Source organism: Mobula hypostoma, chromosome 11 (genome assembly GCF_963921235.1).
Source record: "Mobula hypostoma chromosome 11, sMobHyp1.1, whole genome shotgun sequence".
NCBI lineage: Eukaryota > Metazoa > Chordata > Chondrichthyes > Myliobatiformes > Myliobatidae > Mobula > Mobula hypostoma.
The window spans coordinates 11767394-11791359 of NC_086107.1; the positions used below are offsets into that span (position 1 = coordinate 11767394).

Sequence of the window (23966 nt, forward strand, 5' to 3'; positions counted from 1 at the left end):
AGTTTAATCAAGGACACTCAGAATGTGTATATACACTTTATTAGATACAGGAATGGAGCCCAATGTGGTTTCTGCTGCTGTAGCCTATCCACTTCAAGGTTTGAAGATTTGTGCACTCAGGGATGCTCTTATGCACACCACTGCTGTAATATGTGGTTATTTGAGTTACTGTCGCACTCCTGTCAACTTTAACCAGTCTGGCCATTCTCCTTTAACCTCTCTCATTAGTAAGGCATTTTTACTCACAGAACTGCAGCTCACTGGATATTTATTTTGTGTTTCTTGCACTATTCTCTGTAAACTAGAAAGACTTATGTGTGACAATCTCAGGAGATCAGCAGATTTTGAGATATTCAAACCATCTGTCTGGCACCAACAATCATTTCACAACCAAAGTCACTTAGCTGATTTCTCCTTTATTCTGATGCTTGGTCTGAACAACAACTGAACCTCTTGAACATGTCAGCATTGCATTGAATGTTGCCACACGATCGGCTGATTAGATATTTGCATTAATGAGCAGGTGTATCTAATAAAGTGGCCACTGAGTGTCAGGGACGATTGCAAGTGATGAATCTGAATGACTTTCTGAAATGGCATCAAGGTTTTGACGTAGTCAGAATAGATTTCAGCATGGCTTTTGATGAGGTTTCATGTGGCAGGCAGATTAATACAAACCTGCAGTTTGAGATTGGGAGAGGGTGCCATATTGGATGAAATTTGGCTGAGCAGCAGAATGCAAAGAGTAAGTGATGTGTGGTTTTGTGGCAAAATGGTTCTTACAGTGAATTACACAGGGCTCAGAACTTGGCCTGTTTTCTCCAAAGTAAAAGAAGGTGAAGCAAAAAATAATCACGTGGCTGTTCAAGAGACAGATGTTAACCTATGAGAGGATGACTCTAGTCCGGTTAGTTGGGCGGAAAAGTTGGTGCGGTCTTTCATTGATTCTATTATGGTTATTCTGTTATGGATTTATTGAGTGTGCCTGCAAGAATGGGTTGTATATGGTAACAGATGTACTTTGATAATAAATTTACATTGAACTTTGAAAAGTGGCATGTAGAATTCAGTTGGGGAGTGCACGTGAAAGCAACAAGTTAAAGGAATACTGAATGAATATGAGGATATTTAGTGATGTGGAGGAACAAAGGGACCGCTTAGTCCGTAGGTCCATAGATCCATTTGGAATGTTTTGCTTGGCTTTGTGTTACTGTGAATGTAAGAGCAGGTACTCTAGGTTAGTTAGATTCTAAGTTGAGTATAGGTTGTTCTGGTTATTATACAGTTGCAAAGATGCAAAAGCATTGGAGAAAATGCAGATGAGGTTCACAAGGATGTTGCCAGGGCTTGAAAATTGTAGCTTTGAGGAGATGCTGGATATACTGAGGCTAATTCCTTTGCATCATGGAATGTTGAGAGGAAACAATTAAGGCATCTAATAGTCAATGAACTCAGCAAGCCAGACAGAATTCCTGCAGCATTTTGTGTATATGATGCTGCCTGGCCTGCTGAGTTCCTCCAGCATTTTGTGCGTATTGCTCAGATTTCTACCATCTGCAGACTTTCTCTTGTTTGTGAAGGAATCTAATATTGAAGTCTCTTGGGAAAAATGAACAGCCTGTTTCTTATACTGTATCAGAGTCTTGAAAAATGAGAGGGCATAGACTTAAACTGATAGAGTTTAAGGGAATGGGGGATTCTCAGATCCCTGTAAACAATGAATTAAGTACTGGCTATGTCTGTGACTGCAGTGTGTTTGAATAATGTGTCGCAGCTGCCGCCTTTGGAGCAAGATGGTTTAAGTTCGCCCAGATCCACATAAGATGTCCCTGGGCTTTTCATACCTTTTGATTTTGACAAAAAGCAGTACCTGATGGAAATTAGACAGAACATTTCTTTGTTAATTAAAGCATAAATTTAACGGATGTTCTTATCTTTGTAATTAAGTTGTGGCTCCAGCAAACCAGGTAGGACATTCTTTTCTTTAATTAAGGTGGCTGGAGTGTCTAACAAATTGATTGTACTTTTGTATTAATAGTCCATTGACTTGACCGGAATGGTTATCAAACTGATTGTTCTCTGTATCAATAGTCCATTGACTTGACTGGAATGGTTATCAAACTGATTGTTCTTTTATATCGGTGGCCTTATAACTTCTGACAATTCTGACATCAGGCAGTGAACTTGTAGAACCGCCGGGGAGATGAGAAGGGGTCTCTCCCTAATGTCGGGTCCAAGTTCACTCGCTGGCTGAGCTCGAAGAAATAAACGGGTGAAAAGATAAGTAACGATCTTTTTCTGCTGTCGTTATTTGATCCAGCAAAGTTACGTTTACAAAACTAATTGGAAATAGGATAAAAGGCAAGGTGAAGCAATTTTTTTCCCACACAACATACAGCCTTGGACTGGAGCTCATGGTCTTAAAGGGTAGTAAAGACGTAATCATTTAATTTCTCACATCTGTTCTGACAATTAATTTATCTAATTGGCATCTTTATTTCATGAACATTTCCTTTCTCAATTTTGTAACTTTCAGTAATCCTGCTTGTCAGACGTTGACCACAGTCCTGAGAAAGATTCAGAATTGTTTCTTAGTAACATTGCACTTGGAAACAAAGGAGAAAGTTTGTGTATTCATATTGCAGTAATTATTTTACTGTAGGAGGACAAAGAAGCTTTTGAAGCAAAGATTTCCAAGATGAAGTTGCAGACTAAGGCAAAGACTACATCACTTTCAGCTCAGCTGGAAGATCTGAAGAAACAGCTTGCTGCTTCAGGTTCAAATGAGCAGACCACTGGGAAACACAAGGTGTGCAATTTTCCAGATGCTACCTGAATCTCATTCCAAGTGAGGAATCTAATGGACAACAGGCATAGTAAAATTCAGCATTAAACATTGTGGGCACGCTTTGTTAACACTGGAATGTGTGGTGACAATTGCAGGCTGCCCCAGTGCATCCTTGGGTTATTTTGCTTGTTAACGCAAGCAGCACACAGTTTGATTTGATGTGCACATGATAAATAAATCTGGGTCTGTATGTTATTATTTGAAAGTTAGCAAATGTGCTTTTATGTTTTGCCAGAACTGCACTGTACAAATAAGTTAAATGTTGACATTTTTGGCATGTGGCCAACATGAATTGTATTCAAGGATATGATAGCCAAGAGGTGGGATGCAAGTTTATTTTCTTATGTGCTGTGTAAAAGGGTGGTATAATTGCACTGAATAAAAACTTGTAATAGAGAAAAGGGATATGTGTGTGAAAAGGAAACAAAATGCCTAATGGTGACCTGGTGTGCTGTAAGAACTGAAGATTCCTTGAAATTCCATTGAGTATTATAATCCTTAAAATTTGGAGGACATGGCTTCATATTTAAAATTATCCATAAACAGCAACTTGATGGAGAAGCACTTTCCATGGCAGCGGGGTTGGTAACAAAAGAACTCGATTAAAATTGGAAACAATACAAGATATTTCTCTTTTAATACAATGCTTCACTAGATTAGGGAATGAACTGAATGAAAAGACACGGATTCAGATACAGCAGAAACTTTCAAATGGAGATTAGATAAATGTTCAAAGAAAGCATATTGGGGGGCCACAGGGGAAGAACATCTGGGTCAGGAGAATGTGACTGATGGCTTGTACACATTAAGTTGTACGAGTGAATCACCTCATGATTTTAGCTGTAATTGTCATGTTTAACATAGATATTGTGCTTTAAACAGTATTTCAGAGAAACCTGTAGGAATAAATATTGCTATTTTTGTGAGAACAGATGACTTGACCATCTTTATTATTTAAATGTAGCAATTCACTGATGGCGAACAGGAACATGCAGCAGCGAATCGAGGTAAAATCTTGATGTTGAGGAAAAAGATTGAGGAGTTGGAGTCGCAGGTTGCCAAAAAAGATACGGAGTTAAAGAACAAGGTAAAATTTTCATTAAAGTTCATATCTTGGTTTGCTTGTGTTGGATTTGTTCAAATCACAAAGTATGATGTTTCAGAAAGCCATTAATCAAGTACCACATAAGAGATTAGCGCAAATAATTGAGAGGCGTATGATTCGGGTCATATACTGACGTTGATTGAAAACTGATCAACAGAGTGGAAATGAATGGATCAATTTCAGGGTAGCAAGAGTAAGAAGGAGGTGTGGGGTATCACAGAAATCAACTATTTGCCATGTATAAGATGGAATCAAGTTATTTTTAGGTTTGCTGACAGCATGAGATTGGGGTAGTGAGCTTTGAGGAGGATGCATGGAGGCTTCAAGGCAATTCATGCAACTTGAGTAAATGGGCAAATACATGGCAAATGCAGTATTGCACGGATAGATATGAACTTAGCCATTTTGGTAGGCAAATTAGAAAAGCACAGTATTTAAATAGTGACGGATTGGGCATTGTTGGTGCACAAAGAGTTCTGATTGTCCTTGTATATCAGTCACTGAAACCAATCATATAGGTGCACAAACAGTTATGTTAGCATGTGGTTTTTTAGCCATCATTGCAAGAGATATCGGTCTGAGGTTGTTTTATTACAATTATACAGGGCTTTCATGGGACCACATCTGGAATATTGTGTGCAGGTCTCATCCCTTTGCCTAAAGAAATATATACAGTGGATTCTGGTTAATTGGGCAATTGTTTAATTGGGCAGCCACTTATTTGGGACAAATCTTAAAGAAGAATAACTAATCAAGAAAATAGTTGAGATTAGCTTCATTTATTTGGGACACCATGCTGCTTAGTTGGGACAGGACACAGTTGTTGAGCAGTTTCTAACTGGTGTTAAGTCATGTGCGCTTGAGTGGCCGTTTGGTACTATAACATGCTTAGAGGGAATAGTTTTGAAATAGCATCAGTCACATGTTTTTGTGTTCAAAAAACAGATTTTTGTCACTGATAATTGGTGAGAAATAAGCATTAAGACAATTCGGAAGTGTTTTGCTTACTGCAGTTTCAGGCATTCAGGCTTAGAGATGCCAAGAATGGGTGGGAATGAAAATGAAACAATTTCACAACTTTAACCAGTTATGAAGTATGAATAATTTGAAGGTATTGACAATCACCTTGAATGTTACAGTGAAAATGAAGATTTGCAGTATACAGTTGTAAAAAGCATTCTATGAGGGTAGTGCATTATCTGCACTGTGTCTGTGGTGACTTTGTTCATTTACTGTCAAAAGAGCACAGCAGCGTCACAGATGAATTCTATGGATAACTATTAGACAATTTTATAGCACTATATTAGTATTAATAGTGTTCTAATTTATTTAGTATTTCATTTAGATGCATTATTTGTAACTTAGTTAAATGGTATTTTGTCCTTTTTATACCTTTTTAATTATTTGCATGAAACTTCAGCTTATTGAAGCAGCCACTTAATTCGGCCAAAATGTTTTGGTCCTGATGTGTCCCAAATAACTGGAATCCACTGTCCTTAGCACAGAGTGAGTGCAAGGAAGTTTGACCAGATTGCTTCCTGAGATGGCTTTGCTGTTGTATGAGGGGAGATTGGATTAAATGGGCTTTAATTAATTCCAGTTTCGAAGAAGCATATAAATTCTGACTGGGCTTTTCAGGTTTGATAGAGGGAGAATGTTTCCCTTGACTGTAAGGAGTAAAATCAGAAGGCACGGGGTAGGACATTTCAAAGTAAGGTGAAAAAAAAAATCACTTGGAGAGTGGGGAACTTGACAAGTTCACACAGAATTGGTAATTGTTCATTGCACCAAGATACATTTAAAAACTTTTGTTTCTATGCTATCCAACAGATCATTCCATACATAAGTACATCAAGGCAGTTCAAAAATGGGGAAGAATGTTGGAATTCTTCTTGCTTTTAGCGAGAAGGTACAGTGCAGATAGACAAATAAAGTGAAACAGCCATGACAATGTTGATTGACCTACAGTCCCTCTATCATACAAGGGGTCCATTGAATGATCTTGCAACACCAGGATGGAATTTGTCCTCGAGTCTGTTGGAATGTATTTTAAGCCCACGATAAATAGGTTTCCATATACAAAAGGCATTAAAAGTTATAGAGAGAGAGAGGATGAATAAGGCTTTAAGGACTGCCATTGAATGGCAAAACAGGCTTAAAGATCTCAATGGATGAATCTTTCTGTATTTTTTCTATATTTATGTCTGTTATTTTTGATGTGTAGCTTGCAGAGCTGGAAGCCCAACTGAAGCGTGGTGCTGAAATGGACATAATGCTTGCTGAGAAGGATGTGAAACTGGCTGAGAAGGAAGCGTACATTGTTGAACTGCAGCTAGCTACTGCTTCTGGTCATGCATCTCAACAAATAATTCAGCCTGGTGAAGAAAATAAGGTGAACCTTAACAGAAATTTGCTATGGCAGTTTATTTAAATATGATGTTATTGAATTTCATTCAAGTGAATTTTACTTTCTGTTTGTAACCAGCTGAGTGACTGCACGTTTTTAACATAGGCTGTGTGGTATTTAGAATTCTGGTTTAATTTTTGTGTACATTTGAGTGAAATTCCGTTTTGTATTTGAAGATAGTCAACATTGAGTCGCACCACATACAACATAACCTTGACAAAATATTCAATCTATATAAGAGGTTTTCAGTATTTTAAAGATTAAAGGAAAGTGTTGTTTGAGTATTGAAGAGAATTTTTAGGTATGATCAAGCCAAAGGCTAAAAAATAATGTGGAACTAATGGAAAATAAATTATGGAATTTATGGAAAATAAGTTATCGAATGAAATTATAAGTAATGGAAAAATAGCACTTTGTGGAATAATGATTAAGAAGTGAAGGAAACAAGCAATGAAAGAAGATGGGTGTATAGAAAACTAAAAGAAATGTCCAAATTCATAGTCTTACAGTGATGACACATTGTTCTTTTGTAGCACCAACCCAAGGGAAACTTACGAAGCATAGTAAAAGATACCAAGCAACTTCTATTGTCAGTTTAGATTGTGAAATGTCTAGTTCTCTACCTGTTGAAATAAACTATATAATTGTGAGGATTACAACTTTTGCATGTCTGCTACTTTGTCTATAATTATCGTAACTGTATATTTGTACAAAGTTGCTTTCAAGTTTGCCTTTACTTTCATTGTGGCTTGAGAAGTCTGGCGTATATCGACATCAATAGTGATGTATTTTAGTCCAAATGTGGTAGTTACTGTAGATAGCAACATCATCACCATATTATGTGCCGTGTCATATGACATAGGCAATTGTGGTCTTATGACCATGATCGTTCTTGGCAAGTTTTTCTACAGATGTAGCCTGCCATTGCCTTCTTCCGGGCAGTGTCTTTACAAGACATGTAATCCCAGCCATTATTAATACTCTTATGAGATTGTCTGCCTGGCGTTAGTGGTTGCATAACCAGGGCTTGTGATATGTTGGAAAGTGTATGGTCTTGCACTTTGGTAGAAGAAATAAACAGGCAGACTATTATATAGATGGGGAGAGAATTCAAAATGCAGAGGTGCAAAGGGACTTGGGAGTCCTTGTGCAGGATACCCCAAAGGTTAACCTCAAGGTTGAGTCAGTGGTGAAGAAGGCGAATGCAATGTTGGCATTCATTTCTAGAGGTATAGAACATAAGAGTAGGATGTGATGTTGAGGCTCCATAAGGCACTCGTGAGACCACACTTGGAGTATTGTGTGCCGTTCTGGGCTCCTTATTTTAGAAAGGATATACTGACATTGGAGAGGGTTCAGAGAAGATTCACGAGAATGATTCCAGGAATGAAAAGGTTGCCATATGAGGAATGTCTGGCAGCTCTTGGGCTGTATTCCCTGGAGCTCAGGAGAATGAGGGGGGATCTCATAGAAACATTCTGAATGTTAAAAGGCCTGAAAAGATTAGATATGGCAAAGTTATTTCCCATGGTAGGGGAGTCTAGGACAAGAGAGCACGGCCAAGATTGAAGGACGTCCATTTAGAACAGATGCGGAGAAATTACTTTAGTCAGAAGGTGGTAAATCTGTGGAATTTGTTGCCACGAGCGGCTGTGGAGCCCAAGTCATTGGGTGTATTTAAGGCAGAGATAGATAGATTCTTGATTAGCCAGGGTATCAAAGGGTGTGGTGAGAAGGCAGGGGAGTGGGGTTAATTGGAAGAATTGGATCAGCCCATGATTGAATGATGTAGCTGACTGGATGGGCTGAATGGCCTACTTCTCCTATCATACTTCTTATGATACACACCAGCTGCTCATACGATCATCAACCACCTGCTCCCGTGGCTTCAGGTAACTGATCGGCAGATCGTCTACCCCTTGCCCCAAGGGTGACTCGCAGGCAAGTGGAGGGAAGGAATGCCTTACACCTCCTTTGGAAGAGACTGATCTCCACTCTGCCACCCATACTGTAGATATAACCAAGTATATTCTACATGATCTATATTGTAAACACTACTTTTTCTCTTTTAGGTGCAACAGGATGCAATGCAAGAAACATCTGTCAGTGACCTGCAGTCAATGGTTCATAGTCTGACCAGAAAGGTAGAAGAGAGCGAGGAAAAGTTCAGCCTTCTCCAAGAACAAGCAACTGTTCTGAAGGACCAGCTGAACAAAGAGAGAATTCAGTATGAAGAGAAAGAAGCAATGTACATGAAAAATGTGAGTGCAAGTATTCACTAATTGAAGTACAATTTTTCATTGATCTTCTGACACTGAAAAGTGTATATCCATCATTTGCTTGTTTTTTTTTTGTTTTTGCAGCTTGAATCATGCATTGAAATCTGCCTCTCTTTTTGAAGGTGTTACTGTTCATCATGTAAATTTAACTTGAGGCTACTTTATGGTTACCCATTTGATGTTACTTTATTATGTTATTGGCAATAACAGATTTTTCTGTAACCCACCCTGACAAATATTGCTGTTTTGAATCCACCTTTATTGGAATTCTGGGTAATTGATTTTAATGATGAAAGTTTAAACTCTTGCAGTAAAAATGCCAAGCATGATATAATAGGATTTTTAAACTATATACAAAATCAAAAGCTCTATTTAGCAATATATCCTTGAAAAATAAGCTAATTTATATGCATAACATAATTCTCACACAAATATTTGAAAATATAACAGGTTTGAAAATTTCAACTTTGGCCTAATTCTTATGTTTTTTTCAGTCTATTGAATATTGAGCAAGGCACTTAACCACACATTGTTCTGTGATGACACTGGTGCCAAGCTGTATTAGCCCTAGTGCCCTTCCCTTGGACAACATCGGTGGCGTGGAGGGGGGAGACTTGCAGCATGGGCAACTGCCGGTCTTCCATACAATCTTGCCCAGGCCTGCGCCCTGGAAACCTTCTAAGGTGCAAATCCATGGTCTCACGAGACTAAGGAATGCCTAGAAGAATTGAATATTCTATCAGATATTTTAAAAGTTAATTTAGTACATATTTTTTCTTGGTTTGTGTATTCCAATTCTTTAGCATGATTGACTGTTCAGCAAGAAAAAAGTAAGAAAATTTGCCCTGGGTTACTTTTTGGTCACAGCTGATCAGATGTCATTTACATTTTGCACATAATTATCAGGATTTGTTTACACTTGGAATTAATAGTGTTAAATATCTGGAGTACGTTTTCTTAGTATCTGGCATGCAACTAATTGATTTAATGGACAGTATTGATAGAAAGAGAAAGATTCTGCTATTGCACAGTTGGTGCTGAGTTGTTCAACACAAGCAGCTTGCTTGACCATGTATACTGGTCATTGTGCTCTGTTATCTTTGGTGTAACTCATTAGCAGAACTTATCCCTTTTATTGTAACCTCATAATGGATTTTTTCTTTCAGATTTGTGTGTTTCAGGAAATGATTCAAGCAAAGGAGAATCAGCTCACTGAACAGATACAGAAGCATGAACAGGAGCTCTTTCTTGTGGCTGCTAAATCAGATGCCAGTGCTGATCTTGACCAGGTAAATATGCTTTCAGAATTAAAATGGAAACAAATAAATGCATTAAATGTTTGATTTAGAATATATAATCTGAGAGATCATGACACGTTGGATGAAGACAAGATGTTACTACTTGTAGAAACCAGGGGTCACTGTTTAAAAATAAGGGTTCAGTCCTGTAAAATGATGAGGCAATACAGTACTTTAATACCTGGTCTCTTCCTTATTTTTTACTTCAATCTATTTCTTTTGCCTTACCATATAGGGGAGATGAATTTTGTTTTAGAGATACATATCTGATCTGTACAAATGATTGTCTTGAAAAGTTGTCAGCTAAACTACATAACTGTTGCAAAGAAAAGTTGCCTAGTATACATAGTGTTTGCTTATCCAATTTTATTTTTGTTATCGTGGAGTTGCTTGAATATTTTCTTTATGCACAGATTGTGTTCTGCACATGGGTATTACTGTGGTGTATGAATTAATTACAGTTTCTCTCAATGAAGACTGGTGAATCTTATGAATTATCCCCTCATCTATAGCATCACTTTTTTTGTCCAGTATACTTTTACACATGAATTTCAACAGTTGCAGTCATATGTTTTTGATTGATAAACATTAAAAGCTTCTTTATACTAGACAATACTGTTGATAAAACAAATAGACAAACTCTTCTCCTTTATTGACATTATAACATAAGCTACTTTATCAAGATAGAGAGCACCTTGATGTAACTTGGTAAGTAGATACTAAGGAATGTAAACTAAAGATTTTACCCCCAACTTAATTAATACATTTTAATTCCTTTAATTCTGAGGTGTGGGAAAAAGGCACAATTTATTAGTGCATTAGAACTACAAGTGTTGTTTGTGTGAAAATTCCCTCTCTGTGTTGGAATTTTTGAAACTTTTGGAGTTACTTATCACTTAATTGATTCTTTTTTTCAGTTGTTGAAAGCCCTCAAGCAAAAGCTGCATGAAAAGGAAGAAGTACTGTTGGGAAGGACTCAAGTTGTAGATGTTCTGCAGAAAGAGCTCGATGCGAGGGACCAGCAGATAAAGGTAAAGGAATCATTACTGCTGTTCTGTGAATCTAATATTAAAGGAAAAGATGTTTGCATTTTGCTAGCTAAGTGATTTTGTTACACCCATTAAGTTTAAAGTAGAGGGACCAACTTCAACAAATCCATAAACAAAAAAAAATGATTGAATTCTTTTCTTTGTATATTACCATACCAAATATTTTCTGTAAATGATGAAAATGTCCATTCAGTCCGATTATAGTATAGAATCTTTGCAGAAGTTCTCAGCACTGTAATGTCTGGTTATAGCAGCTAGCTGGCACTGTGGACCTGTATCACGAAATAATTTCAGTTGTGACCAAGATCAGGAGTGATATGCTATTAGTTGTTAACAACATATAAACTTTAGATTATAGTACAACATATTGATCTAATCATATTGTTCTTCACTTTCCCTACAACTGCTTTAGACATTATCGGTATTTAATATTCATTTTGACAACCAAGGGCTTTTCTTTTAGGAGTGAAGGAGAATGAAAGGTGACTTAGTAAATGTATTTAAAGTAAGGTGCATAGATATAGTGGACAGAGAGAGGGAGACCTTTTTCCTGGGTTGAAATGGGTAATATAAGGGGGTGTAACTTTCCATTTTTGAAGGAAGATACCGGGGGGGGGGTGGGGGGAGGTGGAATCAGAGGTAAGCTTTTCACACAGCTGTAGGTGTGTGGAATTCGCTGCCAGGGGTGGTAGTAGAGACAGGTACATTAGGGACATTTAAGGGACCTGTGGATGAGACAAAAATAGAGGGCTTTGTGGAAGGGAAGGATTAGATTGATTTTAGAGTAGGGTAAAGGGTCAGCGTGACATTTTGGGATTAAAGGCTTATACTGTGCTGTACTGATTCATTTTTTCTTGCTTATCTGACTTATTGATTTCATACAGTTAATGTTACTTTGGAAAGCTGCATTATTTTAAATGTAAGATTCATAAAATTGCTGTTAGTCTAACTTTTCTCTTTTGAATTTTTCAGGAGATGATTGAAAAGATGAAGCTGCTTCAGTTAGAAAAGGACAACCTTGAGGCTAAGCTTAACGCTGAAAAGCATGTTATGAGAGCCCAGGTCAGAGATCTGATGGAGCGACATGAGGCAGAGTTGAAAAATATGAAAGAGAAACACAACGCTGAGTTGCGTGCTATTGGGGTGAAACATGACGAAGAAATATCTCAGAAGGAAGAATATAATTTACAGCTACAGAAACAGTTAAAGGACTCACAGCTTTGTGGTGAGGTTCCTGTGATGTTTGAGGCAACTGGTACAACGGACAGTGCCATTAAACGAAAGATTGAAGAGTTGGAAGGTAATTACTCAAAAATAACATGTTGATTGTTTGGTAGGCCATAGATTTTGCACTCTAATTTTCCTTTACATTACAGTAAGTAGGTTTGCCTCAAAATATTGTAGCATTGGAGCAATGTAGTTGACGTTATGCAGAGCATGTTATTTAATTGTATTTTTGCCGAATGGCCTTGTCACAATCATTTCCTTCGTGGGACATTGCTGTATACGATTTGACCGCTGTTATTCCCATAGTTTATTAGTGGATATACTTGACAAATACTTCATTGGCTGGTGGGTAACTTGGTACACTTGGGTGTCAGGATAAGTCACGTGTAAGTGCAAATCTACTGAAAAGTTGAGAGGATATTGCCAGTATAAAACAGTGGAGGGAAAGGGAAGAGCAAAACCTAGCAGGTGATGGATGGATGCAGATGAGGAGGGATGACGGGCAGATAGAGGATAGGAGAACAGGAATAGAGCAAAAGCTGAGATGTGATAGGTGATGAACAGAGGTGACATAGGGCTGACGATGTTGGAATCTGGTAGAAAAGTAAGGTGGAACCTGGAATAAAGGAAAGGGGAAGCTGTGGAAGGAGTATATGGGTGACAGGTCAATGGAAAGGGGAAAGAGACGTAATGGGGCCCAGGAGATCACCAGGAGAGAGGAAAGGGACAGAAGGGGAGCAACTACCAGAATTATTGGCTTGCCTTATTTAGATTAATCCTTAATGTCAATTTGTTGCTATGAGCAGTCATCAAATCAAATGCCTTCGCTTTTCTCCAATTTTTCTTGTTACTTATCTTCCATTGTGTAATCACAAATTGCCACTTTACCTGTAGTTTTTACACAAAATCATTTTAAATTATTAAGCACATCCAGCATAGAAAAGTGTAACTGACAAATAGCATTCTTAATTCAAAGTTATGTGCTGCCCAGGTTTAACAATTAATTCTTTGTTCTGATGGCATTAATGTGAGTGTTAAAATGCCTTGAAGTTGTGGTTAGTGGTGTAGCCACAGCACGCGCAGTAGTGAGAACTTCCCCTTTTCTGATGCTTGTTGGTAGTTCTGTTTCAAGCAAAAGACACTTGTATTCCCTAGCCATTTGAGTGAGTCAACAACTTTAAAATTCTCAGCAAAATTTAAAAAAAACAATTAGTCAAACTTAGTAGAAGTAACTAAAGAATGAAATAATTAAAGTTGGACTGCACATACGACTAAAAGTAAAAGTATCAAATGAAGTGTTTTTTTAAGCATAGTACGGTGCAGGAGGCCTTTTAGCCCAACTTTTCTGTGTTGTCTGCAGTGCCAATCTAAATCTCATTTTCCTGCTCATGGTCCACGTTCCTTGTTTGTTCATTGGTCTAAATGCCTTTGAAACATTGCTATCTGCGTCTAACGCCTTCTTGGTAATCCAGGCACTTAAAACTCTGTGTTTTTAAAAAAAGAAGTCTTGCAAATCTCCTTTAAACTTTCCCCATCTTGCCTTAAACTTGTGCTCTGTATTTGACATTTCCACCTTAGGTAAAAACACTGTACCATATTTATGACTATCATAATATATTATGCTACATGCTTTGTTAAAATGTACTTCTCAAAAAAAGTTTTGAATTATTTTGATAAATCCTTTTGTTGTGAAGATTTTGAAACATGCTTGTGATGAGATTAACCTATTATTTTTTTTCCAGCAGTAGATATTTTGCAAAGAGTAATTATTCTTTAGGTCACCACTTCAAAACTGACTTTGTTTCCTATTTACTGAACTGTAGGAATTACATTGATATTTTATGGCCTGAACTGCAGGTAAATAGTTGAACTCCTGTGATTTTTCATTGATTGTTCTGAACTGCCATTTAGAGATGTGGAGTACTTTATTTGGCCATGGAATTCATATCATTAAATTTATTTTAATTCTTTTCTTAAAGAACAAGTGAAGCTTAAAACAGAAGAGGCTGCGAAGTCCGAGGCCAAATTCTTGAAAATGAAAGCTTGGTCCAAATCAAAAATCAAGCAGGCTGAAGAGGATCTGAAAAATGCACAGGTAACACAAATAAAAAAAACCTAGTACCTGGTGACTGAGATCAATCTGTTTGTAATTTTCCTAGACAAATGAAAAGACTTAATCTTATAATAAGTTATTTTAGTAGTGTTCCATGCGCAGTTGAAACATTGTGGGAAATGCTGTTTTTTCTACTACAAGTTCTGTAACCTGTGGGTACTATTTAGCAGTATGAAGGAATGCTTTCCTAGGATCTAAATTTCTTTCACCGACTCATCACTCTTAATGCTAGGTTGAACAGCACAGCAACAGCCTATATAGACTAAACTGAGGTTTTCATTTGATTATAGTTTCATATTAAGTTCCTTTCACTCCTTTTCATTTAATTCTATGGGCATAGCCTACTATTCCGTTCTCCTTCATTTAAATAACATTTTCTTCAATGTATTGGATATTCCTTTTCTTTGGTCTAACAGAGTGTAGTTATTGCCTGGTGTAGTAACAATGTTTTCCTGATGAGTGAATGACATGGAATTGATGCAAGCATGCAGGAAAAGTGATTTACAAAACGGTTGAGATAGGGTCGGGTTAGCAGTGGTGCAAATATTAAGCATGTAAAGATGATTTGGAAAATATTTAATTTCTTTTGATTTGAATTATGGCTGTCATTGAGTAGAAATTCCTTTGGTTTTAAACAACTATAGTCAAAGCTATATTTATTTCTACCCAGACTGGAGTTTCTTATCAAGAGTATTTGGCCCTCAAAAATAGAGTGGTTGAATTGGAAGAAGAGAAAGGAGAACTACAGCAGGAAGTGAATTGTCTGCAAGCTTTTAAGGCACAAAATGGTATGTTGGCTGGTATGACTTCAATTACATTACGCTTATTCTTTCTCACGTGGTCTGTATATACCAGCTGTGTGGTGAAAAAGGCACAACAGCACTTCTTTTACCTCAGATGGTTGAGGAAGTTTGGTATGGGCCCCCAAATCCTGAGAACTTTCTGTAGGGGCACAGTTGCGAGCATCCTAACTGGCTGCGTCACTGCCTGGTATGGGAACTGTACCTCCATCAATCGCAGGACTCTGCAGAGAGTGATGCGGACAGCCCAACGCAACTGTAGATATGAACTTCACACTATTCAGAACATTTACCGAGACAGGTGTGTAAAAAGGGCCCGAAGGATCATTGGGGACCTGAGTCACCCCAATCACAAACTGTTCCAGCTGCTACCACCTGGGAAATGGTACCGCAGCATAAAAGCCAGGACCAACAGTGTCCAGGACAGCTTCTTCCACCAGGCTATCAGACTGCTTAATTCTATGTTATATTGACTATCCTGTTGTACATAATATTTATTATAAATTACTATAAATTACATTGCACATTTTAGATGGAGATGTAATGTAAAGATTTTTACTACTCATGTATATGAAGGATGTAAGTAATAAAGTCAGTTGAATTCAATATTTACATAGTGGTATGTGTTTTCTTATAGAGGAGCTTCTAGCAAAATTGGAATTATATGAGGAGCAACAACAGAAAATGCAAGCAGATCTGGAACAAGTTGCCAAACGAGCAGCTTCCCAGGTTGGGAGGCTTCTTGGTGTTGCATTTTATTTTCCTGTATTACTGTCCTTTATTCCGAGGGTGCATATGCAGCATGGATTCAATAGCCTCAACCTGTGCTAATAAATTATTTTAAATTTATGTATTTGATTGTTGCTTATTGGTTTTTTTAAACTGGGATATTTAAGTAAGTTTTTCTTTTTTCCTTTTCTGTTACCATTGTCATTTCCTGGCTTGCTGTCTGTATTTATGGGCTGGAGGCTAATTTCCACACGAAATGATTTCTATATGGATAATCACGTACCTTGGATCTTAAATAGTCATATAGTTCATGGGGTTGAGGAAATTGTGGAGGATTCCAAGGCTTAGTGAGTTATTTTGAAGAGTTTTACTATTAATTATTTTAAAAAATAACGATAATATTATGAAGAACTCAGAAGTATATTGACAAGCCTGATTCCTGAGATGAGAACGTTGGCTGTTGTTTGAGTCCCTATTCTCTGGGGTATAGAGAATCATTTCACTGAAAGGTAAGAGTGGGTGAAGGATTAGAATGGGTGTGGTGGGAGGGAAGGAGTGATAGTACTGTATAGAGATTGTGAGGCTGATTCCCTGTACAGAAGAGTCTAAAGCTGGCCTAAGGATAAGGATTGTCCTCAAGGCTGGGGTGAAGAGGAATGTCTGCTGAGGATTGAGAACCTTTCAAATTCTTTACCCTACAGAGATATGGCTGCTGAATCCTCAAGGGTAAAGTTGCTATAATTTTGTAATACAGAAAAGTTATGAGTTATGGGGTTTGGGTAAATATTAAGACCATGATCATATGGAACAACATTTAAGGCTGAAAGGCTTGGGTGCCCTATTCCTACTCCTATAATGTTTTATTAGTTTTCTATTTTTACCCTTTTTGAACTACTTCTTAATTAAATTTTATATATACATATTTAAAAAATATAATTTGGTCTTTTTCGTTAATATGTATTCCACCATATTGCTACTGCAAAACAGCAAATTTGACAACATATGCCAGTAAACATGATTCTGATTCAGGCATTTATTAATTGACTGAGATACAGCGCAGGATAGGCCATTCTGGCCCTTCAGGCCATGCCGTCTAGCAATTCCCCAATTTAATCCTAGCCGAATCATAGGACAATTCACAATTAATCTACAAACTGGTACGTCCTCGGACTGTGGGGGAAAGCCAGAGGACCTGGAGGAAATCCACGCAGTCATGGGGAGAACGTAGAAAGTCCTTACAGGCAGTGGCGGGGATTGAACCCTTGTCACCTGTACTGTAAAGCGTTGTGCTAATCCCTAACTACCCTGGCACTGAAACATTAAGAAGCACAGTTTGCATTGAAGCTTTTGAAAATTTGGATTCAAATCTTGATTTTGATTTCAAGTCCTTTTCTTGATCGCGTCAATTTTAAATGGTAAGGACTCAGTGTTTGCTAATAAGTTTCCTATATATATAAGGCGTCGGTCTAGTGATCTGAAGGTCGCTAGTTCAAGCTTCAGCTGAAGCAGCGTGTTGTGTCCTTGAGCAAGGCACTTAACCACACATTGCTACGCGACGACACCGGTGCCAAGCTGTATCAGCCCTAGTGCCCTTCCCTTGGTGGTGTGGAGAGGGGAGACTTGCAGCATGGGCAACTGCTGGTCTTCCATACAATCTTGCCCAGGCCTGCGCCCTGAAAACCTTCCAAGGTGCAAATCCATGGTCTCATGATATATATAGTCTCCTGTCTGATGGTAAAAAGTCAAAGGGGATGCTGCTGGATGGATGTGTGGGATCCTTAATAGTACCAAAAGTCTTGTGTATACCGTGCTACTGATAAATGTTCCTAGTGGATGGTAGGGAGACCCCTGTGATCCTCTCAGCCATTCTCACAGTCCTTTGTAGGGACTTCTGGTCTGATGCTCGGCTGTACCCATACTAGATGGAGATGCAAGTTGTCAGATTTTTGAATGGGCCATGAACACTACCTCACTATCCCATATTGGCACTATTTATTTATTTATTGTGACGTATAGTAATACTTTATGTCTTGCACTGTACAGCTACAACAAAACAAGACATTTCATAACATTATGTCAGTGGTATATAGAGATGTCTGTGTGTATATTTATGTGTGTGTGTGTTTGTGTCTACATACATACATACATTCTCTCTCACTCTCACTCTCCCTCTCCCACTTATTGTGGCAAAACAGAAGGAAGCAATTAACTAATCACATCACTCAGTGTGTTACTGCATCATTCTAAACTTAGAATTAATTTTCTATAATACTAATGGAATATGTCCGGGGGCAAACATACAGAATCATTACTTTTTTAGCTAATGGCCACTTGCTTGTGTTTCTATCTGCATCAACATGGATCTTATTGCCCAGTTAGATGAGTGGATGATGATGTACTGTGTGTGTTGTCTCTGTAGACAAGTGAATCTGGAAGTGCAGAGGAGCTGCAGAGCCGCCTGATTGAATGGCAAGAAATGGTTTCTGAGTCGGCGCGGAGCCCTGCCAAAGATGAGAGGACTGTCATGGAATTAAGGATGACGCAAATCGAGGAAGAAAGAGAAGGTAGATTATGGAGATCTCTTATTCTTACTTTAAACAAATCACTCAGTTTACTTTCTCTAATTTCAAATATTTTAGCAGGTGAATGACTTGATTAAAAATCTATTTTGTGATGTTTACTCCAGTTGTGAGATCGATTGCTTGATAGCATTTTAAGCCAGAACTTAAAGCTCAACTTTGCACTTTCAGCATTAACATCTATGCTTCAGCTGCTCAGTTTATGAACTGTTCCAAGGCAAGATGTTGAAAATCCTTCACGCCCAATTTGGCTGGCAACAGCATCAGCATTTATTCCCACCCACAGCCAGCCTGTTTCTGCCATTGGTCAATCCTATTGGAGTGATGGCTTTACCACTAATTGGAAAGAAGACAAACTCTTCTTCAGATTGGGGATTCTTATTGATCAGTCAGAGTCATATTTCCTCTTGAATTATAGTCAAGTGCACACAATAAAAAAACAAATTCTTTTATGATAAACTTAAATTCATCTTTATCTGGAACCACCGAGAGCAATCTTAGAATGTTGGCAACTCTGTAACTCTGTTCTAACAATGGATTCTCAGTAGTTGTTAATAAAGCATTGCCATTTTAAAAAAATGGTGTTAACCTTTTTCAAGAAAATCTGTTCTGTCACTGGTTGGTTAACCTTTGAAGGTGCTGGTCAAACTTTTTGAACATAGGGCATTCTTGAAGAGGTGTAGAATTAAGCCTAATTCGTTTCCATACAGGGTATTTCCAGGTTCTGAACACTCAACTTATGGACTCCCTGTGCATATTAATGATCCTGAATAATAATATTAAATTCAAAAGTTCTATTAAGTTCAATAATAGTAAATTGACGTTTCAGTCCCACAAACGGGGGAAAACAGTTCTCCCCTCTCCCCATCTCCCTCCATCATCTTGCTTTAATTATAAAATCGCAATCAAATTGTAAAATTAGTGTCTCACTGTGCAGCGGCCTCCAGTTGTAAATAAGACTACAAGACTCAGGGATCAGAATTAAGCCATTCAACCCATTGAGTCTGCTATGCCACTTGATCTTGGCTGAACTAGCCTACAACCGACAGATACAGGCATCAAGCCAGAAAGTGATGATGTCAAAAAAGGTCTAAGGAAAACTTATATGTCCCATCATTTTCCCTTTCAACTTTGTTATCCTGCCTTTTCCCCATAACCAATGTCTAGCTGTCCGTGGCAATGAATTCAGCAGATTCACGACCCACTGGCTAAAGAAATTCCTCTGTGCCCCCTTGTCCTAGTCTGTCTGTCTGTCTGTCTGTCTGTCTGTCTGTCTGTCTCTCTCTCTCTCTCTCTCTCTCTCTCTCTCTCCTCTCTCTCTCCTCTCTCTCTCCTCTCTCTCTCCTCTCTCTCTCCTCTCTCTCTCCTCTCTCTCTCTCCTCTCCTCTCTCTCTCCTCTCTCTCTCTCTCCTCTCTCTCTCTCTCTCCTCTCTCTGTCTCTCTCTCCTCTCTCTCTCCTCTCTCTCTCCTCTCTCTCTCCTCTCTCTCTGTCTCTCTCTCTCCTCTCTCTCTGTCTCTCTCTCTCCTCTCTCTCTCCTCTCTCTCTCCTCTCTCTCTGTCTCTCTCTCTCCTCTCTCTCTCCTCTCTCTCCTCTCTATCTCTCTCTCTATCTCTATCTCTATCTCTATTAGAAACATCCTCTGCAAGTCCACCATCTAGGCCTTTCAGTATTTTGAAAACAGTATACATGATGAGATTTTAGTTACTTGATTAAGGGTGAGTGAGTTCACAACTGTGAGTTTATCTTAACCCACGAGCCAAATTGGATGCCATGTTTATTAAACTATAAAAAATGTACAGTAAGAACCACCTAGTTCTGTTGTTATACTAATAATTAGAAAGTAAAGTTGGCACTGTATTAAATCTGTGAAGAATGAATGTGCTTGAACTTGAAACAAAGTTAAGACTTGCAATTTCTTTACTGCTTCTGAATGGGGAAAAAAAATTAATGAGACAATTTGCTAGAACATTAGCTTGTTCGCTTTTCTAGTTGCTTTTAATTTCTGATTTTCTTTCCTGTTTGAATTGGATGTGTTATTTCAAATATTGTGACTTTATAGCAGCATTTCTGAAAAAGAAGTGAAAGATATTTTGTTCTACAATGTGGAGATCTGATGCTTAGTTCCCTTTAAGTTGAGCATAACTTTATTAATATTTCTTTTCCTCTACCATATCCTTGATGAGCTCTCAACGATTCCATCCACTTCCCCCTCCACTGCTTTTGCAACTGTGATTTGGCCAGCCATTAGGAGCACAGTTTCCCATCAGTTTTGTGCATGCAGGTTTCTGTCGTCATGTTCTGTGCAGTGTACTGCAGGGTATTTCTGGGCTTTGGAATTTGTACTTGGAAATAATCAGCAGTGCACTTCATTAGCTATATAGTGCTGTGACGTAATTGTTTTTTTCACTGAACACATGTAGATAAGCTTTTCCCTTGGAAGCCGGTTCACCTCTGATCCTTCATTCCTTTGCAAACTTTACCTTCACATGATAATAATTGCATGAGGCCTAAGTTAGATCACCCTCTTTAAGTGTTCTTTGTTGCTTTGCATGTTGAGATAAGTTTGTTTCACCTGAATAGAACATCTTTTGCAGAGCTCACTCCAAATCACAAAACAGATGGGAAAATGCATTTTGCACGAGTCATCTCATCGTTAATATTTGCTAACGAAGTAGTTGGCAAAACATCAGCATATAGTTTGCATTTCCCCTCTCACCATCACTGATACTCAGTTTATTCTTACTCTTAAGTATCCCTATCCATCATGAATTCAAAAATCCTTTTTTTATTGATAAGCTAATATGACTGTGTGTCTTGCCTGTAATGTCTTTATTCCAGTGACATTTATTCTAAGTGGTTTCCCCAAGGAGAAACAATTATGTTGTTCAAATAGAAAACTTATGAAGGTAGTTTGACTCATCAATGTCTCAGATGATTACATGTTTGTAGTTATTATCTTATGAAACAAATAACAACTTAGCTTACGTAGTTTTCTTGAGAAATCACAAAGTTGTTCTGTGTGGGCAGCATAAACTGTGCTGCTTTTTGTCTCATTCTCCACAATTTGGGGAAATGAATTGAGCTGATGAAATTTCTAGTATTTGCAAACTAGATGCATCTGCAGTTGATAATCTGATCGCTCTTTAAAAAATACATAGTTTCTTCCATTAATATTTCAAAATATTATCTACTTTGAAATGAATTAATTTAGAGATGCAGCACGGTAACCAGCCCTTCAGACCTAAAGAGCCTGTGCCACTCAATTACATTCGTGACTAATTAACCAACTAACTTATGTCTTTGTAATGTGGGAGGAAACTGAGCACCAGAGGGAACCTATGTGGTGACAGGGAGAACATATGAACTCCTTACTGACAGCAGTGGAATCAAACCCGGGTTGCTGATGCTGTAATAGCATTATGCTAATCACTCCCCAGCCATGCTGCCCATTTTTGTTAATTTATGTTAAATTAAACAATTCTATATTTCATTGAGCACTTTAATCTTGATTATTACAATCCTTATTTAGTTCTCCTTAAAGTACTTAAACGTTCACTAAAATTTTGCACATTGATGGGTTGTTCTATTATGAACAGCAAATAAGTTGAATCTTTGTGCTTTTGGAGTTTAGAAGAATAAGAGGTGATCTTATTTGAACTTGTAAATATCCTAAGGGATCACGACTGGGTAGATGTTGAGATGTTCCCATATGAGAGGGTCTTGAAAAAGCAACATAGTTACAAGATAAAGCTGCACTGAGGTGTGTAGGAATTACTTGTCTGAGAGTGGTGAATTTCTGGAATTCTGTACCCTTAAAGTTTGTGGAGGTTGAATGGTTGGAGGGATTTAGAAAGAAGATAGATGGATTTTGAAAGCTAAGGGAATTGAGGAATATGGGAATCTGGAACAGGAGAAATTGAGGCCTGGGTAGAATGAGCTGCAAAGCAATTGGGCGGCTTTTAAGAGGGTTCATTCAGGAGTCCAGGGCAACCTGTTCCTCTTAGGATGAAGGGTAGATATAACAAGTTCAGGCAACCCTGGTTGGTTAGAGATATCAAAGCTCTGGAAAGGAAAAAAAGAAGGAAGAGTCCATTGCATTTAGGCAGCTGGGTGTGAACAAATCCCTCAACAAATATTCAAAGTTTAAGACCAGGTGAGGGAAATCAGGAGAGCAAAATGATGGTATGAGATTGATTTGGCAAGTAGGGTTGAAGATGATCCTAAACAATTCTTATGTTACATTAATAGTAATGATCCAGCTGACTGGAGGGTTGCCAATGTTGCTCCATTGTCCAAGAAGGGTAGCAAGGACAGGCCTGGTCACTACAGGCTTGTGAGTCTGACTTGAGTCGTAGGGAAGGTACTGGAGAGAATTCTGAGGGACGTGATCTATCATAACTTGGATAGTCGTGGCCTGATCAGGAATAGCCAGGCATGATTTGGTGCTTGAGAAGTCATGTCTGATGAATCTTCTGGAGTTTTTTGAAGAGATTAATAAGGGGATTGATGAAGGTTAGGCTGTGGATGCTGTCCCACATGGCAGGCTGATCTGAGGCTAGGTTGCATGGGATTCAGGAGGAGCTAGTGAGTGGATTCAGAATTGGTTCAATGATAGGAAGCAGAGAGTAATGGTTGAAGCTTGATTCTCCAACTGGAGTCCTGTGACAAGTGGGTTGTCCCAAAGATCAGTGTTGAGTTCTCTGTCATTCATTATTCATGTAAATGATTTGAATATACATGTTCATGACACGATTAGCAAGTTTGCCATTGATGCTGAATTGGGGGTCATCTTGATAGTGAAGAGGTTACAATGGATTTGAAAGAGATCTTGATCAACTAGAGAGATGGGATGAGGAATGCCCAGTGGATTTCAGTTTAGTTAATTGTGAGGTGATGCGTTTTGAGCAGTCAAACCAGAGTAGGACTTGCACAATGAATGGCAGGGTACTGACAAATGTTGCAGAATAGAGGGACCTGGCATGGGGTGTGAATAAGGCATTTAGCATGCTGGCCTTCATCAGTCAGGGCATTGAGTTTAGAAGTAGGGACAATATTTTGCAGTTATCGAAGTCATTGATGAGATTGCTCTTGGAGTATTGTATGCAGTTTTGGTCACCCTGCTATAGGAAAGACATTGTTAAGATGGAGTGGGTGCAGGCCTGAAGTAGAGGGCCTGAGTTATGGGAAATCTTTATAGCCAGAGCACAAGAGAATGAGGGGTGACCTCACAGAAGTTTATGAAATCATGAAAGATATGGATAAGGTGGGCAGTCATAGTCTTTTTCCCAGGGCTGGGGAGTCCAAATCTAGAGTGTATCGATACAAGTAGAAGGTAACAATTTAAAAGAAATCTTTACACAGAAGTTAGTGAGTACCTGAAATGAGCTGCCAGAGGATATGGTCGAGGTGGATGCAATTGCAACTTTTAAGAGGCATATCAATAGAGATGTGGAGGGTAGCGGCGTGGAGGGTTACGGGAAAAATTGGACAGCTGGGACTAGCAGGGAGGATGCTATGTTCAGCATGGAACA

The 23966-nt window shown here is 38.4% G+C and overlaps 1 protein-coding gene across 3 annotated transcripts in view; it reads left to right on the forward strand.

Annotated features, from left to right (window-relative positions):
* The window catches only part of LOC134353590 (golgin subfamily B member 1-like), a 99374-nt gene that overhangs the window by 22297 nt on the left and 53111 nt on the right, over positions 1 to 23966 (forward strand). For all 3 annotated transcript variants that reach the window (XM_063061681.1, XM_063061682.1, XM_063061683.1), the window contains exons 4-14: positions 2663 to 2809; positions 3813 to 3935; positions 6178 to 6345; positions 8433 to 8621; positions 9806 to 9928; positions 10855 to 10968; positions 11959 to 12286; positions 14193 to 14308; positions 14997 to 15114; positions 15764 to 15855; positions 18275 to 18419. In XM_063061681.1, the coding sequence (XP_062917751.1) occupies positions 2663 to 2809; positions 3813 to 3935; positions 6178 to 6345; positions 8433 to 8621; positions 9806 to 9928; positions 10855 to 10968; positions 11959 to 12286; positions 14193 to 14308; positions 14997 to 15114; positions 15764 to 15855; positions 18275 to 18419 (1663 nt within the window). The remainder of the gene's footprint in view (positions 1 to 2662; positions 2810 to 3812; positions 3936 to 6177; positions 6346 to 8432; positions 8622 to 9805; positions 9929 to 10854; positions 10969 to 11958; positions 12287 to 14192; positions 14309 to 14996; positions 15115 to 15763; positions 15856 to 18274; positions 18420 to 23966) is intronic.